Source organism: Equus przewalskii, chromosome 28 (genome assembly GCF_037783145.1).
Source record: "Equus przewalskii isolate Varuska chromosome 28, EquPr2, whole genome shotgun sequence".
NCBI lineage: Eukaryota > Metazoa > Chordata > Mammalia > Perissodactyla > Equidae > Equus > Equus przewalskii.
Window position 1 is genome coordinate 12668030 of NC_091858.1, and position 19918 is coordinate 12687947.

The 19918-nt window shown below is 40.6% G+C and overlaps 1 protein-coding gene across 2 annotated transcripts in view; it reads left to right on the forward strand.

Moving 5' to 3' along the window:
* The window catches only part of GSR (glutathione-disulfide reductase), a 42266-nt gene that overhangs the window by 1993 nt on the left and 20355 nt on the right, over positions 1–19918 (forward strand). For both annotated transcript variants that reach the window (XM_008541705.2, XM_070598099.1), the window contains exons 2-4: positions 13169–13195; positions 16810–16898; positions 18122–18191. In XM_008541705.2, coding sequence (XP_008539927.2) covers positions 13169–13195; positions 16810–16898; positions 18122–18191 — 186 coding nt within the window. The remainder of the gene's footprint in view (positions 1–13168; positions 13196–16809; positions 16899–18121; positions 18192–19918) is intronic.

Sequence of the window (19918 nt, forward strand, 5' to 3'; positions counted from 1 at the left end):
TGAAAGTTTTGAGGAAAGGTGATTAATTATCCAGTTGCACCTTGACATCTTAGTCCAGACAGACTCTTAGGAATGTCTGTCTCTACAGAAAGCAGATTGTGGGGTGCCACTAAGAGACCCCCTGGACAACTGGTGAAAGCACTCGGTAACTGCTCATCTTTGTACCTCGCTCATCTTTGTACCTCGCTCCTTTTTTCTGTTGTCCTTCTTCCCTGTTTATGTCATAATCAGCATGTGGCATCTGTCATCATTGCCTGGTTCCACTGGTTTTAACCAAGAAGGGGCTGACCTGGTTTTTAGGTTCCTGTTAGAATGTGAATACACTCAGAGAGAAACTACTGAGAGCAATCAAAGGACAGCTCGAGATGGGCAGCCATTTACTGCCCCAGAGAGGGCCTGGCCTGACTTATCTCCTGCTGCTGCTGCAGCTTTTATTCCCCTGGAAGCATTGATATCTCAGCAAATCCCCTATTGGACAGTTTTATGGAATTCCGTTTGGGCTCTTCTCTAACCGGTTTTTGGTTTGGAATTACAAGGAAGGGTGTTAGGTAGGCGTTGAATATCAGAGAAGGTACAACCAGTTGCTAAGACTCAAGTTCAGATTTGGTGAGATTCCAGTTATTTGGGCTAGCCCCAGCTGCAGGAATGAACTGATTACATGCAGCGACTTCCAAGCAGGTCTGGGGAAAGCTGTCTGAAGCACATCGTTTCATTTGCTCACGTCCTTATTTCTTGTATTCTAAGTGCTAAGTATTTGGATTGGGGCTGGCTGAGAGAATGGGGTAGATACAAACATTTGTAAACAAAGGTCCCGTCCCTCGAGGAATTTACAGTATAGTGGGGGAGCAAAATGTGGACAATCCCAAAGTGAGGTGCTCTGGATTCGGTGCTGCAGGTAATAGCAAACTACAGAATTTGTGAGAAGAGTTGGAATTATCACTTCTGCCTGAGCATCATGGGGTGGTTTCGCAAAGGAGATCGTTTCTTTCTCAGCTTGAACAGATGAATATCATTCTTTGGCAAGGAAAGGTCAGGGGCCGAGGCATAGGGGCAGAAGATGTTGTGTCACCAAATGTGACTAGAGCAGAAGTGTCTCTAATAGAAGTAAGAGATACAGAAGCTGATGGGTAAGTTGTGGTAAAAAAAAGTAGAGTTTCTGAAAGCGCAATAAACTGTGGAAGGGTTTTGAGTAGGAGAGTGACAATAGGAGTGGTTTTCTGGTAGTGGTACTATTGAGAGATGTCCCTTGGGAAAGTCAGATGGGAGTTTCTTTAATATTCACTCTCCAACTACTTTTTTCCTTAATAACATACATTGATTCTAAAGCCTGGTACATCTTTTTAAGTTGCCATGGACGAATTCACATGGGAGGTTCAAATTAGCCTTACTGTAGCCGTGGTTATTTCCAGGTCATGGGATGATATTTTGTTTTTGTTTTAGTTTTTTTGTTTGCTTGTTTATTAGTTCGTATGCCAGGTATATAGGTATTTTTTAGATGCTGGGATCAAGCAACAAAGCAGATAAAAATCTCTGTCCGCAGGGAGCTGACATTGTAGTGGTTATCTGTAGTTTCTAAATTTTCCATGCAGTACTTTTGTAACGATTAAAAAAAAATTCAAGTTTTTGTTTTAAGCCTTCCTCTGTGAAAGTTCGGATCATGGAGTGATAGAGCTGGAAGTGATTTTGGAGATCCACGGATCCAGTCTGACTATAGTTTTTTAAAAAATGGAAGCGCTAACGTAAGCTTGCTGACTTAATTCTTTTAGAGTAATGGCCATTAAAAAAAATTCTACTATCACTATCATTTTAATGAAGAATGATATTTTAATAAAAGTAGCAAGCTTATAATTTCAAGTAAAGAACTGCACTTTAAAGAGTACTTGTAGTTTTATGAAACACTAGAAGGGTCCCATTGTTTTCATTTCATTATGGATTGGACTCATACAGATCGATGCAGAAATTTAGGAAGCATTGTTCTCGTCCAGGACCCTCACATTACTGAGGAGCAAATTGAGTGTCAGCTAAAATGTGGTTGAAAACAAACCAAGCGTAGTATAACCTGTGGAATTAGCAGCCCAGCCATCAGAAACCATGGCTTTGGTGTAATTGTGTGGAGTAATTGTGACTTGATGAATGTTTTTAAGCATTGTTCTCAATTACAAGGGAGAAACCTTATTCCTGCTTCTTACGTACCAGACATCATTTACTCTGAAAACACTTGGTTAAGGGTCTACCGCGTGGGTCTCCACCCCAGAGCTGATTTAGTTGGTCTGGAGCGAAGGCCCAGCAGATATATTTTTAAAGAGCTCCATTCTGATTCTGGTGTACATGAGCCACACACAATGTGGGGCCTTTGTGGGAAGCCGGAACTGTGTGCAGACTTTCACTCCATGAAAGCATTAGAATGAATCTAATGAACCCTGCCTGATTGGGGCGTCAGATGACAATGAGTTTGGTCCTAGAGTCATTCATTTCCTGCTTTCATCATGTCATGCTTCGGAGCTAACCAGCCTCACATGCCTGCCAAGGGTGGTGTCTATGTGGTGTGACTGCTTCCCTTGATTTCCTGACTCCTTTTCCAGGAGGCTTTTTTTTTCTTCTGTGATACAAATGAGGAGACCCCTTTCAAGAAGATATGTAGGGTGATTAGGGTCACATGTGAGGGGATGCACTATAATTAGTGTTCGGGTGGTAAACATGATGTAATGTATAGAGAATTCGAAATGTGATGTACATCCGAAAAAAATAAAAATTAAATAAATAAAAAAAAAGAAGATATGTATTTTCAAGATGAGTGACATGTTGGTGTACCTGAGAGTTCACTTTTCTTTCATAGAATTTATTCCTTTAAACTGTTAAGAGGGTCAGGTATGAGATGATTTTGCCCCATATTGTGTTCAACGGAGGAGGACAAACTTTTCCTCTACCCTCTTAGGTTTAGTAGCTGGGGCCTGCAGATTAAACTGACAATAGCCAGATTAACAGGAGAAAAGGTTCATTTTGTATGCACATGGGAACATCACAGAAAGAAGTGAGAAAAAGAAGCAGTAAGGCCTGGGAGCTTAATACCAATTTAACAAAGGGTGATACATTGTGGAGAAGCGACTAGACAAGGGAAAGGGAGTTTGGGCTTCTGCTGTGGTGAATTGTGGGAAGGTAAATATATGGGGTGAACTAATGGAAGATAAGCGTTACTTTAATAAGGTTTTTTGGCGCAGATTCATCTCAGTGCTTTTTTTTTTTTTTAAAAGGGCGTTTTAGTACCTGCATAACCAGCACATTCCCATTGTTTACAACCCCACCCTAACTGTTTCCTTTTAGTTCTTTTAGGTGTGGTTCTCCTTTCCACCCTGGAATATATATATTTTTTTTGTGAATAAGATTGGCCCTGAGCTACCATCTGTTGCCAATCTGCTTTTTTCTTTTCCTCCCCACAGGCCCAGTACACAGTTGTATATCCTAGTTGCAAGTTCTTTTAGTTCCTCTACGTGGGACCCCGCCATAGCATGGCTTGGCGAGAGGTGTGTAGGTCTGTGCCAGGTGAGCCCGGGGCTACCAAAGCAGAGTGCATGAACTTAACCACTTTGCCACCCAGCCGGCCCCCTCAGTGCTATCTTTCCATTTCCAGTGATAAGAGTTGTTCTCTTCCTGGCACAAGAGAGGGGTGAGGGACGCCTTCACAAAGCGAGATTTATGCCGGGCTTCTAGGTAGGAAGAGGGAGGTCAGGGAGTTCTTCCTGTGTCTGCTATTTCTTAATTGTGTTCAGCTCAAAATAATCCTTGTGCCAAAGTGGCGTATTTTGGAGTGGTGTGTCCTGATCCCCTTCAGTTCAAACTAAAAGAAGCAACGGGCTAAAACTGCTATCAAACTTCTAATGGATAAACTAGGTCAGGAGGCACAGGCAGGGCCAGCCCAATGGTGCAGCAGTTAAGTTTGCACGTTCTGCTTCCGTGGCCTGGGGTTCGCTGATTCGGATCCCGGGTACGGACATGGCACCACTTGGCAAGCCATGCTGTGGCAGGCATCCCACATAGAAAGTAGAGGAAGATGGGCACGGTTGTTAGCTCAGGGCCAGTCTTCCTCAGCAAAAAGAGGAGGATTGGCAGCAGATGTTAGCTCAGGGCTAATCTTCCTCAAAAAAAAAAAAAAGAGGCACAGGCAGCTCTAATAGTATGATTCCACTATTAATTTGTCTGTTTTTCTGGATCAGGCAAAAAACTGTAGTAGTAGAATATTAGGTTAGACATTAAAAATGGGAAATGGAAAGAAATCATCTATTTTTCCCTAGAATTCGATTAAAGATGAGTAATCTCTTGTGACCTACTGTGATTAAGTCGTTTCTGAGGGCGGAAACGTACATGAGATAATCTTTGAATTTAGTTTTTGAAGTCTCCAGAAAGCTAAATATTCTCCCATGATTCAATGTAGACCAAGGAGAAATGCAGAGATCGCCCAAAGCTGAGGTGAATTCGTGCCTTCTGGGAGCTCTGCCTGGCCGTTCAGTTCTCTGCCTACGCAGACGGACGTGGGAAGACTCAGCTTGAGGAAAAGTTCTTTCTCACTTACTCTGTCTTTGCCCCAGGACCTGTGGGAGCACGTGTCTGTGTTCTTGCTGAGTATACTGATTCTGTGATAAAGAGTAACCGGGTTCTTGTGGTATAGGCGTGCAGTTCTTGCCAACAAGCATTGGGGTAGTAAATGTTGATCACCAGGAAAAAAGTCTTCTTGCTTTCTTTTTTTAATTTGAGGTGTAATTGACATATAACATTGTCTTAGTTTCAGGTGTACAACATAAGGATTCGATAGTTGTATATATTGGGAAATGATCACCACCATAAATCTAGTTAACATGCATCACCAGACTTAGTTACAGAATTTTTTTTTTCTTGTGATGAGAATCTTTAAGATCGACTCTGTTAGTGACTTTCAAATATTCAATGCAGTATTATTAACAGCAGTCACTAATGCCATATGTTACATCCCCAGGACGCGTTTATTTTATAACTGGCACTTTGTACCTAACAAAAGCCTTCTTGATCGTTAACGTCAGTGTGAACTGTGCTGCACTGCAACGGTTGGAGGGGCCAGCAGGAGAGGTGGGGGTTTAAAAGCGGCCTGAGAACAGGCTGCTCGGCTCGGTAGATGTTGTTTGCATTCATCTAGCTGAAAACAATTACTTAGCAACATGTAAATCATAACCCACCTTGGAGATGAGAACGTGCACTTGATGTTATGATGTCTGTATCCCCATAGGGCGGAACATGCTATTTTTTTTTTATGGGAAGAACGCTTAACATGAGATGTACCCTCTCAGATTTTTAAGCCTGCGGTGTAGTATTGTTGACTGGAGGTGCAGCGCTGTGCAGCCGATCTCTAGAGCTTACTCATCCTGCTGAACTGAGATTTTGGGCCTGTTGAGTGTGAACTCCCCATTTCCTACAGGCCCCCTCCCCCAGTTCCTGGCAACCATCATTCCACTCTTTGACTCTGAATTTGCCTGTTTTAGATACCTTATATGAGTGGAAGCATGCAATACTTGTCTCTCTCTGCCTGGCTTATTTCACTTAGCATAATGGCTCGAGGTTGAACATGTATATTTAAATGTACAGTTACTAAAAGGAGAACACAGTTCAAAGGAACCCTGCTGTTAGTTCCTTCAGTATTGACAAGTATCTCTAAAAACCAGAAAATTATCCTAATTTGTTTCATGGGTTTAGAGTTTCATAAAATGTGGCACACCTATATTCGTAGGTGCCAAATAAAGGAGTGATCCTAAAGGGTGGGGTTGGTTGAAGTAGGCAAATGCTATTGTTGAAATTGGTCTTTCGATTTACCTTGTGGATTGTTTAATCTTCTGCATCAGTCTTAGTATCGTATTGCTTCACCATTCAGAACCCAGTAAATCTGCAGGACCGGAAGAAAGAAAGGTTGCCTCTGAATCCCTCAGAGTTCCTATTCTTTGTAAAAGGTGCTTTGAACAAGTAGCAAGAGAAGGTTTTCTCCTAGAGTGGAACTGAAGGAATTGTATGGAAATACTCGTAACCTTTGGCATTTATAAGTGGATTCCAGTGTCATAGTTAGTAACCATTTATTCACTGGGTGTTACAAGATGAGAGATTAAATAGCATGTGGGATCCTAGATCCTCTTCTTTGGGGAGCTGGGGGCAGGAGATGTGGGGCCAGATACCATTGCAGTGGTGTCACGTAGGAGAGAGAGACATTCTGGAGGAGTTTTGACTCTCACAGCCATGTCTAGGTCACCCTGGATACCCCAGAGGAACAATTCTTCTAAATTGGACGGTCCCCGGGACTGGGAGGTTTATGTTAATCAAATGTCCTGCTTAGCTAAGTATTCAGCCCAAACTATTTTAGTTCCAACCTTTATTAATGCCTCTTCCATCAGTTCATTTTCATGCGTTAGATTCCACTTTACACAGAATACTTTTCTTTCTAAAACTAGATGCCTTTATGGACTAACCTTTATCTGAAATGTGAAGATAAAGATGTGGATATTGAACATTTAATATGTGCCAGGGTAATATTGTGATTTATAATAAGAAATATGTATTTGTTCTTCGTCCCTATTCCTGGCACCAAGCTCCTAAAACCCTTGGAATTTCCTCAGTGATAAGAATGATAGAGGTGTCTTGATATTCATAACAATCCTCTTTCAACCACATCTAAGTTTATGTTAATGAAGTGGCTTTTGGAAAGAACCTAAGGATGGGGGCTGATTGCCAGGGGGACCAGCCCTGTGATTTGAGGGTTGGAATTTCAGTCCTGCCCCCCGACCTCCAGGAAAGGGAGAAGGGAGATGGGCTGGGGGTTGAATCAGTTATCAGTGGACAGTGACTCAATCAATCATGCCTGTGTACTGAAGCCTCAGTAAAACCCCAAAAGGCCTGGGTTCGAAGTTTCTGGGTTGATGAACATGTGGAGGTGCCGGGAGAGTGGTGCACCCAGAGAGCATGGAAGCCTCAGGCTGTTTCCCCCGTTCTTTGCCCTATGCATCTCTTCCATCGGGCTGTTCCTGAGTTATATCCTTTTATAATCAACTGGTAATCTAGTCAATAAATGTTTCTCTGAGTTCTGTGAGCCACTCTGGCAAATTAATCAAACCCAGGAAGGAGGTCATTGGAACCTCCCATCTAGAGCTGGTTAGTCAGAAGCACACGTGACAACTTGTGATTGGCATCTGAAGTAGGGGGATGGAGCTGTCTTGAAGGACTGAACCCTTAAAGTGTGGAATCTGATGCTATCTCCAGGGCCAGAGTGTCAGAATTGAGTTAATTGTTTGGTGGTGTGGGGGAAAAAATCCACATTGTAATTGGTGTTAGAGTCGTCCAGGAACAGGGCCAAGTGGTGTTCAGACAGTATCTTATTTATTCATTGTTGGTGTGAAGCTGATGAAACTCAACAAAGAGTTTCTGTTCTGGTCACCTATATATTCCAAGCCCCTGGAACAGTCTTGCGCTAAGTAGGTACTCAATGTATAGTTGCAAAAAGAATAGGTCGATGAATCAATAGTGTTTTGCTTAGTAAATGATGACTAATCCATTTTCTAAGTGCTCCTTCCACATACCAGCCTTGAACTAGATTTTAGGATGCAAAGAAGGAAGACAGAGGAAATTATAGGCAACTCTGTGATGGGGGAACTCTGTGAAGGGGAACACTAGAAGTAGTTTACTATTACTTAAGCACAGGTGACATTCTTAGCAGGTGCAGTTGTAGATTAACCAAGTTCTCCTTTCACCACCGGCGTGGGCAATGTGAAGTTTTCACCTGTCTAGGCAGAATTGAAGGTAAGAGGGCCAGCCCTAGGAAAAATGGTGAAGCTCCTGAATTTTGCCACATGGATCATCAGACCCTTCACATGTTCTGTCCCTGTTTGGAGGGCCCCCTGTCCTCACTGTGAGCCAATGCTGGCAGGCCGACTGAACAGAAGGATTCTGAACAGCAGGTCGGAACAGAGAGAGATGGGTTGTCAATTTGGAAAGGGAGGCAGGAGTCTCTGGTGCTGGGTGTACTTGCGTACAAGAAACTTGTGTCTGTTCCTGCAGCTTATTGTTGGTTAATGTCTGCCCAGAGATGGGGGCTCTGCAAGGGAATTTGCCAGTGGAAAGTTGTATGTTTCAGGTCGTATCAGCTATGTGCCCCTTTGGGAAGTCAGAGTCCTGAGAACCTGCCATGTTGGTGCCATATTCTGGGAGGTAAGCATGCTTTGCCGTCAGTTGACATGTTTCTGAAAGGCAGCCAGCCACCGAGGGCATTTATCTCTTCTCTCCCATCTGCCTTTTGTGCACAGGGGGAGCCAGCAGATGGCAGAAATAATTCAGAGGGGTCAGCGTCATGATCAGATCTATCAGAAATTTAAAAAGATGAGCTTTATATACATTATCGCTAATCTTCTCAAAAGGTCTCTAGTGTATTATTACCATTATTATTAATGGTAATATTATTACCATTATTAATTGTAATTGTAATATATAATAATATTATTATAGTTATTAATTATAGTATTATTAGCATTCTTTGGAGTAAGAAACTGAGCTCAGAGAGATTTAGAAACTTACCCACCAATAGCCAGTAAGCCGGAGAGTTGGGGTTCAAACTCATCTCTGTCTGACTACGGCTAATGCGCGTGTCAGTTAGAGAATGGGGAAGAGAGTTGAGCATGACTGTACACAGCTCTGCATCCCTGGGTTCCCCAGATTTGTATGTAACTAATTGCTCTTTCCTTCCCTTCCAAGTCAGAGGCATCTGATAATCAGTTGTGTTGTGGTGAAGTATACCTAGGTTTCTAACAGCTGCAGAAAGCCCTGGAGGCCTGTTACTTAACTCGGAGCTGCCAAAATAGGACCAGTAGTATTTCAGGGTCATGGTCTTCCTTTCAACCATAGCCCCAAGACCCAAAGTGTGCTGTGCTAGAATACAGATTCTCTGGCCCCAGAAGGTCACAGTTTTCCACCATCCTCTTCCTCTGATTTCTGGCCCAAGGCTCCACAATTTTAGGGAATGTCGCATGATTCTGCTGCTGCCTCTTGAGTCAGCATCTTGGATAGACTGAGAGTCTCTCTGCTTAGGCCTGTGGGCTCCGTTGAGCTCAAGGACTATATCCAAGTGCTTTCCTTTGCATAATGCCAGGCCCAAGTGAGCGAGTGGTTAACCAGTACTTCTGGGTGAATGAATGGTTGCAAGTTAAAAAATTGTGAAGCCAAAAAGGCAGAAAATTCTAAAAAATAAAGCAAAGTAGTCATACACTTGGCCACCAGTGAGAGTCAGGCCATCTTGGTCCTTAGAAGAAGCATTCCAAACTTTTTAAAAATTGCCTTCCATAACTTGGAAATAGCTTCAGATATTCATGAGGAGTAAATTGATGATATATGAGAGTGATTCAGAACATTTGGTGCCTTATGAGATTTTGAATTCCTTTTAAAGTTTCCTGGGAAGCCAGAAAAGGTTCACTGGAGGACAAGCGGAGTGAATTTATTTAATATGTTGAAAACATCTCTACTTTTGAAGAATTTGGTTTTGGATTCTGTCCCAATTGAAGCCTCTTAGTGAACTTAGGCTGCAGACTGCAGGGCATAAAGGTGTCGATTAAAGGGTCTGGGAATCACTTTACCTGCCAAATGAACTGGAAAAGGCACATCTGATGATGGAATCAACCCCACCAAGGGGCTGGGAGCACTCTTCCCACGGGGATCCAGCTGCCTTCCTCTGTTCTACTGTATAGGAGACACCTGTCTTCCTCTTTATTTGGAATTGGTTCATTCCGTCTATCCCCATAACTTTGTCAAATATCAGTGGTTGAGAAATAGCATATCCCCTGCTTAGTTAGATGGGAGGCAGTCTGGGTAGAAAGCCATAAATGATTCTAATTGCTAATATAAAGTACTTTCTGAATAGTGTGCTTGTAATGCTGCTGTAGGTGTCGATACCTTTATGTTATTAAGCTTGAATTCTGCACCCTTCGCTCAATCCTATGAGTTCCTGCTTCCGTTGCCTTATGAATCCTTATTGTGGCAGAATCTCATTAAAAATCCAAGTCCACGACTAGACAGTATATGACCTACCTATCTCTTTCTAGGAAAAAAAAATCCCAAATGACTGAAAACTTGAGATTATATAGAAACGTAACTCACTGCCTTATAATTCTTGAGTGCAGAATAGTAGCAAATAATGGGATTATAATGAATTTGTAGCAGGTATGTTGTTAGCAAATAGCATTTGGAAAACTAGAGGAATAGAAGGTTACTATTCAATAAAACCCCCTCTTTCAAACATTTGCAGTCTTGATGAGATTTGGGCAGGTTCCTTTTAATCCAGCGTTTCATGTCAAGTCCCTTGGCAAGTGCATATGTGGTTCAGGTTTCAGCATAGGACACCTAGAAAATACTCTGCTGTAAGAGGTAGGCTCATATTCTTTGGGCATACAGAGAGCCGACCTGGTTCCTTATGGTCATGATCAGCAGAGCTGTAAGCACCTGAAATAAATTATGTCTAGAAGACATTTGTTTACATATAAAAGAAAAATAATTGTATTTTAGTAGTTTCCCATTATCCGCAGGGGATAAGACCCCTAGTGGACCCCTGAAACTGAAGATGGTACCGAACTCTGTGTATACTATGTTTTTTCCTATATGTACATACCTGTGATAAAGTTTAATTTATAAATTAGGCGCAGTAAGAGATTAACAACAACAATAATAAAATAGAACAATTATAACAATACACTGGAATAAAAGTTATGTGAAAGTGTTCTTTCTCAGAATATCTTGTTGTACTGTCTTCCCCCATCTTCTTGTGATGATGTGAGATGATACAGTGCCCACGTGATGAGGTGAAGTGAGGTGAGGTGAATGATGTAGGCATTGTGATATAGCACTATTTTCAGACCGCGATTGACCATGGGTAACTGAAACCATGGATAAGGGGGGACTACTGTATAGAAAATACTGAAAATAGACAAGAGATCAAAGAATCACCTATCTAAATTCCACTGCCAGATGAAATCATTTGGTTTATTTCTTTGTCTAAATGAATTACGATATTCCCATTATTAAAAGTGTATAGTGTAAAATATGAAAGTTTTCTCCCTCCTCAGAGATGACTGTTAACAATTTGAAGTATTTGATTGAACTATTTAAATGCGTGTATATATTTACAAGTATATATAAATGCACATTGAAACATGGAATACATATGCAACGTCCTTTTTGTCGCTTAATATTATGTCTTACAGCTCTTTCAGTAATAGTATATAGAGAGCTACTTTATCCTTTTAAATGGCTGCAGAGTGTTCCATAGACTCAATGTACAATAATTTCCCTACAATGATACTTGCCTCCTGATGGAGAATTAACTTGTTTCCAGTTAATCACTAGGACAGTGCTGTAAGGAACATCCATCTACATGTATCTTTGGGCACTTGAGCATATGTGACTATTTCTGTAGGATACATTCCTAAACATAGAATTGCTGGACCAAATGGTATGTGCTTTCTAACACTGGTATGGTTGGTCTTTTATATTTTTACCAGTAGACTTTAAATATTTCGTTATTTAGATTCTCTTTTCTCTCTAATCTTTTAAAATGTAGTTTTCTACTGAATCTTGCTTTTTTCACTTTTATTACATAAACATTTTTCTATATGATAACTAACAGTAGAGAAATTATTATACCTAAATAGGCATTTAGACATAACATCATCTTTGGGTGTTTAGCTTTTCTATATCTTAGTTTATGCCTTTACGCTAAATGCCTAGGAGTAGTTGTAAGTCATAGTCATATTTAGGAGATCTAACATGTGTTTAGGTTTTCTTAAGTTTCTTTGCTAATAGTTGATTAATATCCTGAGTTCCATGCCATCTAACTTATATTTTTGTGCTTTTGGTAAGTATTCACCAGTATCTAAATATTCAGTCTTTACTCTGTGCCAATAAGCATGAGTGAATATACTGATTTTTTTTAAGGATATACAATTGAGACCTTGTTTGTTTAGGTCTTATAACTTTATTACAGTGGCTAAGACATCACCAACACGGCCTAGTCAGCCTTTCTAAGGTTAAAGGGTATCTGGAATGCATACTACATGGCCGGCCTCCAGAGCTAAGGGGTCTGGAATTTGCCCTTCAAAAGAGCGAGGTCAATCTAGTTTTCCTTGTGCAACCAGCTCCTCTGCTAGGGGACACTAACTGCTTACCCATTCGATCAAGTCCAGATTTCTTCACCCTCAGGGCAGTTTTAATCAATCTTACTCTTGACTCAGCTTTTTTGTTTTTTTTAAGTTATAAATTTTAGGATGTGATCCAAAGGAAATAGATATAAACAAAAATTTGTGTGTAAGCATATACGTCACAGCTTGTTTACAAGGACCATTGGGAGAAATTTCTCTCGAGTCTAATGAGTATGAATAGTTATTTTCGTAAAGATCTGGTTAGTTTTTATGTGAAATCTTATAACTGTGTTTTCCTTTGTGTATTGACTGCTAGAAGGCTAAGAGTCAAATTTGTGGTCCATCTCTAGCAAGTATATAAGCATGGATATATACAATATATATACACACATACATATACACATATATACGTGTGTGTGTGTGTGTGTGTACATACATAGCATGAATGAACCTTATTGCTTGATTCATCATTGTCATTTGGTCCTGAAGAAAAAAATAGATTTCCACTAGAGGTTTTCTCAGAGGGGACATTCTGGCTGTTTTACCCAGCATACTCCATAGTAAGTTTCCCAGAAATCCTCTAGGACAACTGTTTAGATGGTTCAGTTGGTGGGTCTTAATTCAGCTGCCTGGCCTCTGTGCTGCTGTTTCTCTTCTGCTTCGTCCCTCTGGGCTCTGTGCGTGCTCAGGCTTCTGACCTGTACTATCTCTGCTGTGCATGGCCCCCTGGAAATAGAATTGTTCTCTCTCTGACTGCTTATTTTAAAGAAAATGCTGATGAGTAAAATCTCTGCCTCATCACATAAGAAAAAAAGTTTATATCTTTTGTAACTCTATAATAGAAAAAAGGAAGTACATAGCTGTAGATTGTGACTTAGAACTCAAGAAAGTCCCCTGGCTTGATGCTTGGGGTTCATTTCTTGTAGGTTTATTTGCTGGTTTGAGTTTCATATTCTTTAAAATATGTCCTTTTTTATTTTTTCTCCTAGGTGAATGTCGGATGTGTACCCAAAAAGGTAGAATTTTTATTTCTTATTCCTTCCACATTCCTTTTACGTATTTGGCAAATTATGACCAGAGTTAAGAATGTTTCCAAATGTATTGGTTAAAATTCTTTCTGCAAAAAATAACTGAGAAAGCAATTAAAAGTGGTGTTAAAAAATAGGATAGTTTTTGTTTTTATTTTTAAATATCACTTATTAAGAAGCCTGGAAGGAAAAAAAAGCATGGAGATAGGCAGTTTCTGAGATTGGCTTAGCACTTAAGGGTATCTGAGAGGATCCCGGCTTCTCTCCGTCTTTCCATTCTGATACCCTAGGTGTGTAGTCAATAGTAACTTCCCCTTCCCCAATGGCCACAGGCTGACTCCCAGAGCTCCAGGTAGGATGTCCTCACCTACCACTCTCTGCAGATTGCTTAGGTTCTCCTGGCCAGGACTGAGCTACTCCTGCAGGGGAGATTGGGGGAGTGAGTGGCATTTTCAGCTAGGAAGGAGGGGAGGGGGTGACAGCTGGAGAGAGAACCACAGAAATAGTAGCTCCTGGATGCTAATTGCATCATGCATGCAAAAGAAATTCATCCTGGATGTTCGCCCTGTGGTAAGTTCTCATAGTAACGAAGTTCCTGTGGGGACACAGTGGGGAGGTAACCAGGAATAGAACACAGTGTCTGGTCTCAAACTTCTGATGATCTAGACGGAACAAAGGCTAACAAAATATCTGTAGTCACGGCATAAAAGAAAAACACTGTCCATCTGCACAGGTTAACTTTTCCCCAGTAGGGAGCTCCAGCCAGGAAATTAAAAAGTTTATACCCAACTGTCAGTGCAAGTGCTGATATGACCAGGACCAAGTGGACAACAGTGCCAGATGGATGCTCCTCTCACACATGGCCCTGGTTGACTACCTGGAATCCTGGGGTGACTTTGCAGAGGGTAGGATGTTCACCTTAAGCCGTCTGGCCTTTCACCTGCTCCAGTGCATTTCTGGATCAGTTTTTCCCAGGGAGACTAGAACTCTCTTTCTCCTGGAATGATGGGTCAAGATTGTCATGCATTTTTGTTTGTTTTATTTTGTTGGTAGTTTTTGTTTTTAAATTCAGAGATCTATTTCCCCATAAACTATTCGTGTTAAAATCCTATATCTTGTAACTTTGGGTGTCTCGTGGCCATTTTAAGATTGTATTTCTCAAGTTGCCTGAATGACATTTCTGAGTATGGTGTGTGGATACCTTTGAGGTAAACAGTCTGCTGATAAATTGCAGTGTACTTGGATCTAGTCCCCATCTTTGCTGTTCCGTTAGTTCAATTTGTATTGGTTCATTCAGGAGTGATCAGACAGACTAGTGAATTGATTACCTGACCTTGTAAGAAATTGTTTTATAAGACAATACACTGATTTATTAGTTTAGAGTGAGTGAGATTGTATCTGGGCCTAGTAGTTAGGACTGACCTGCAGAGGATAGCTTTTTCTCAAAAGGGAGACCTAGCTGGCAGTTCACATTATTGAGTGGAATCTTCTTAAGTATTTCCATTCAGTTCTGCAGCCTCATGCAGTCTCTTGACCACTGTAGTGATTTTTGGTCCTAATACCGTGGTGCAGGTCACACTGAATGAACTCATCTTTTACCTGTGAGTAAGAAGAGGAAGAAATGGCAGCTCTTGTTTCCACACCTGCCTCTTGCTTATCCTGTACTTGCAAATAAGTTTACTCTTAATTTGAATGTACTTTCAAAACGTCATAATCCCAAATTTACAACCTTTTGTTACTGAGATTACATTTTAAATCGGCAGCTTTTTCGTATCATGTAAGCAAATATTCCAGTCTCATCAGTGACACACACCTGAGTTTCATTCCAGAAAGGTTTTCTGTAACCTGTTCCCTAGTATAGGGAGGTTTTTTCTCTCTTAGAAAAATTTGGTTTTTTCTGTGGGACATCTTTCCTCAGTTATTTTCTTTCCTTTTAGTCCTAGATTTTGTAATCTGTTCTACTTGGAGGCATACAATTGTGAATATATGAATTATGTAAATTAGCTATAAGGTAGTTTCATATAGTTTAAACCAGTTATGGTTGTAAATCTGGTGTTGGTGCTACCTCATTATTTTAAACCTTCTGGGCTAATACTGCATACTGGCCTCAGTTTGTAATATTTTGTTCCACTATATTGTTTCACTTATTCCTTCTATTCTGATCACATGTGCTGGACATCTACCTTATATTTTTATAGGGCTCTATTGATTTCAAAGTGCTTTTGCATTCTTGAGGTTGGTAATTGCGTCTTGTTTTGTAGAAGAACAAAGCAAAGTGTAGAGTAAGTCCCTCCTCCAGAAGGGTGGAGTGAAGCAGTGGAGAAGGAAACAGATGATGAACCACGCTGAGTAGGTCTGAGCCTGAAGGCCCAGAGCGGTTCATATAGAGGCACCCTCTCCAGAGGGTGTTTGATGCTATAGTATCATACATCATACAAACTGGAAGTGAATACATATGGTCCCTCATGATGAGATGAGGTATAGTGATGTTTATGAAAATAGCATACCTTACTTGTGGTATTGATAAGTCATTCATCTACATTGTTTAAGATAAAGAATCTAGCAGATAAAATGGTTAATTCTATGTTATATGAATTTCACCACAATAAAAAACCCAGCATCTAGTAGAGTCATCAATTTATTCATCTTTAGGCATAAAGGGAGAAGGGTAAAAAGAAGGAATCTAAGCCTTGTCAAAAATGGAGTCTCAGGGGCCCTGCCCAGTGGTGTAGTGGTTGAGTTCATGCGCTGTGCTTTGGCGGCCCAGGATTCAGATCCCAGGCGTGGACCTACACATTGCTCATCAAGCCAAGCTGTGGTGGCCTCCCACATACAAAATAGAGGAGGATTGGCACAGGTGTTACCTCAGGGACAGTCTTCTTCAAGCAAAAAGAAGAAGATTGGCACCAGATGTTAGCTCAGAGACAATCTTCCTCATCCAAAAAAAGGAGTCTCAGGTTTGTCTGACAAAGAAAAATAATACTTGCCTGTCACCTAGAGTACTAGATGTCACTGAATTCAGTTATCACGATGATCAGTTGGCATGAAAGGCCTTTACACATTATAGGCTGCACCCACAAGAGCTGCACTGAACCTTGCGTTCCAGATGTCTAATCACGTATGTCCTTAGAAGGACATGTTCGCAGTTACTGAATACCTAATAGGAACCATTCTGTTAAGTTTTCAGTCCTCAACGTTATGTAATAGCTTCCTTCTAAATCACTGTACTATAAAATTACAGATGCAATTCCATTTCCTGGACCTAATCACAAGAGGCATGGCTTCAAATCTGAAACTTCAAGAGAGAATATAAGCAATAGTAAATTTTAACGGGAGGACTATGAGGCTCATAATATCCTGCTTTTATAGAGTTTATAAACTAGGGAATGTAACAGTAGAAGTAATTTTCCCCAACATTTCAGAAGCCTCCCTGTAAAATCTATCTGGTCATATCTCTGAATTTCTCTTTTAAAATGTTTAGTTTTGTTTTAAATTTAAAGTTCAGTATTTTAATCTGCTATTATGTAGTTACCTTTCATTCATGGTTTCTGTTTTCCCTTAGGACTCATGTGCTATACTGTTCTGGGCCCTTTTTTTTGCAGGTTATGTGGAACACAGCTGTCCACTCTGAATTCATTCACGATCATGTTGACTATGGTTTTCAAAGTTGCGAGAGTAAATTTAATTGGCGGTAAGTGTTCATGCTTAGAGGGTTTGATTTACGAATGTAAATATTTTTCTTTCATAATTAAGTGAGCCATAAATCTTTTGGGGGGGGGGGATGTTATTGTGGTAAAATATATACAACATAAACTTTTGAAGGTGATGAGTATGTTTGTGCCCTTGATTGTGGTGGTGGTTCCACAAGTGTATACTTACCTCTAAACTCATCAAGTTATTTACGTTAAATATATACAGCATTTTGTATGTCAATCATACCCCAATAAAGTGGTTCTTAAAAAATATATATATTTAATATATATACACATACACATACATATATACAGACTCAACATAAAATAGCCATTTTAGCCATTTTTAAGTTGTCAATTCAGTGGCATTAAATATATTCACAGTGTACAACTATCACCACTATTCATTTCCAGCACTTTTCTGACCCAAACGGAAACAATGTAACCTTTAAACAATAACTCTTCCTCTCCCCTCCCGCAGCCTCTGGTATCTCTATTCTACCTTCTGTTCTGTGAATTTGCCTGTGCTAGGTTCTTTATACACTGTTTGTCCTTTTATGCTTGGCTTATTTCTCTTAGCATAGCGTTTTCAAAGTTGATCTATGTTGTGGCATGTGTCAGAATTTCATTCCTTTTTAAGGCTGAATGATATTCCTTTGTATACCACATTTTGTTTATCCATTTATCTTTCAGTGGACTTTTGGGTTGTTTCCATCTTTTATCTGTTGTGAATAATGATGTTGTGAACATTGGGCTACAAGTCTCTGCTTTCACTTCTTTTGGGTCTATACCTGGAAGTGGAATTGCTAGGTCGTATGGCAAGTTTATGGTTAACTTTTTAAGGAACTGCCATAAAATTTTTGAAGCCATCACATTTTGAAAAAATTTTGGCAAATTCATTCATTCATTCAACAAATATTGAATGGCCACCACATAGTAGGCACTGTGCCAAAGTGGCTCTCCTTGTCTTCTATGCAGAAAGAAATTCACCAGCTGTAGATGCCAACTGAACACTCTTCACGGAGTAGAATAAGGCTTCTCTACCTGTGGGAAAGCAGATGGACACAGGGGAAGGGGCGACTGTCTTCAGAGACATTCATTCATGGGGTTCCTGCTGACAGTCTGTGATTCTCTGCTCAGGGATGTTCAGGGACAAATGTCCTGGTTACTAACTGAAAGGGGAGAACCCTGCTTCTCAGTACTGACTCCGGTTTCGTTGCAGTGTTATAAAGGAAAAGCGAGATGCCTATGTGAGCCGTCTGAACACGGTCTATCAAAATAATCTAACCAAGGTGAGTGAGCTGGCTTTTGAACTTAGGCAAGGAGCTCTTCTCTGCTGGAGTATGCTACCAAGTCTGGCCAGACTAAAACATAGCCTTTGCAATACCTCTTATGGTTTCTGCTATTTTTTTTTTGCAATTAATGATTTTAAGGTCGACCTGTCAGAGCAGAAGCCTCTGACTCAGTAGGCAGCCTCTTTTCTACAGAGAGTGGACAGTATGTGCCAAAGTTGGTAGACCAGGTCTCACCTGATGGCTGTACCTTGGGTAGCTCTGGCCTTCCACTTGGTTCCAGAAACTAAATACACAAGAGACTGATTTTTGCACCAGTATGCCAGTTTGTTAATTTAAATCAGGCACATTATTTGAGTGGAAACCTACCATCATTCATTTGCTCAGAGCACCCTCACTTTTGGTGGCTAGGTCTATTCAGGAGACCAAGACCAAATTATGGTTTAAAAGGTTGTTTTGTGAATGACGTCTGAGCAAGAAAATTGGGTGAAGATGTGTTTGTCTTCAGCAAATAATATGTTGTCCTTCGCTATTCTGAGGCTTTTTCTGCCTTCGTGCTTGGATCTCATACCTCTTCCACCTGGGACTGTGCCAGAGACATTGGCAAATGGTGCACGATCCAACTCCTTTTTCTTGACTGTGTATATCCCACCACCCTTCATTTGCCTTTTTGCTCTCACTTTGTGTTTTCTAAGATTTCAACATAGCTTAGGTTATATTTAGATCAGTAGATTCTTGATGATATTTGGGCCACCGTAATCTCATTAGCAGCATGTTTATAAACCAATTTTTAGGGTGAGTTACTCCTACAGGTGGCTTAACCTCATATATTTTTGTATTGATTCTTGTTCATTGCATTTATTTTTTGGAGGGTGATATTTTCTGACCTTAATTCCCGTTCAATGGGAAAATATTCAGTCCCCTATTCACTGGTGACAAGAGATTTTAAGGCTGCTAAACATGAGTATAGAGATACTGCTTGCTATGTTAAGACACCCACATCAAAAATATTTTAAATGGAGCTAGCTAAAATGCCTTTGCCAAAGAGATAGGAAAATTACTCAGGAAACAGCATTTTTTAATACTTAAAAATCTTGGTGTGTAGTAGAACTTACTACGACCTTCAAGGAAAGGAATTACAGTTAATCTAGAAATTCTGAATAGGTGAGGAAACTTTCTATCAAATATCCTAGCAAATGAAAATAAAAATTTCATCAGTTCTTCCCCCCAAGCTATTATCTATATTATTGCCACTTGACCTGTACCTCTTTATGTCTAGCACCCCATAGGAAATCATCATGTCCTGCTGGAAGGTTGTTCTGGAGGCTTGTGGCTTTTGGCATTAGTCTTGGTCCAGCCTGATTAAGCAGGGCACCTGCCAAACAGGCCTGGAGGGGTGATTAGAAAGGAGGAGCTCACTCAGTTCAGAACCAAGCCTGTTCCAAAATGTTAAAACATTCTGTTCTGTGATTGTGCTCACCCGATTCCATTATCCTAGTAAGTTGCTTGCATTTGCACGCCAACACATGTAACATAGCTGGCAGAAGCTCACCGGTAATCCCCAGATTGAGGCCTTGGCACCGAGGATGCCAGTAGGAGCAAGTCAGAGTCTGAGATCTCAACATCTCTGGCACAGAATTTCCTTGTCATGTGACTTTGTGGTATTCTTCCCATTTTGTTTAAGAAAACAGAAGCATTGCATTTTCCTCCTTTGCTAGAGTCCTCTT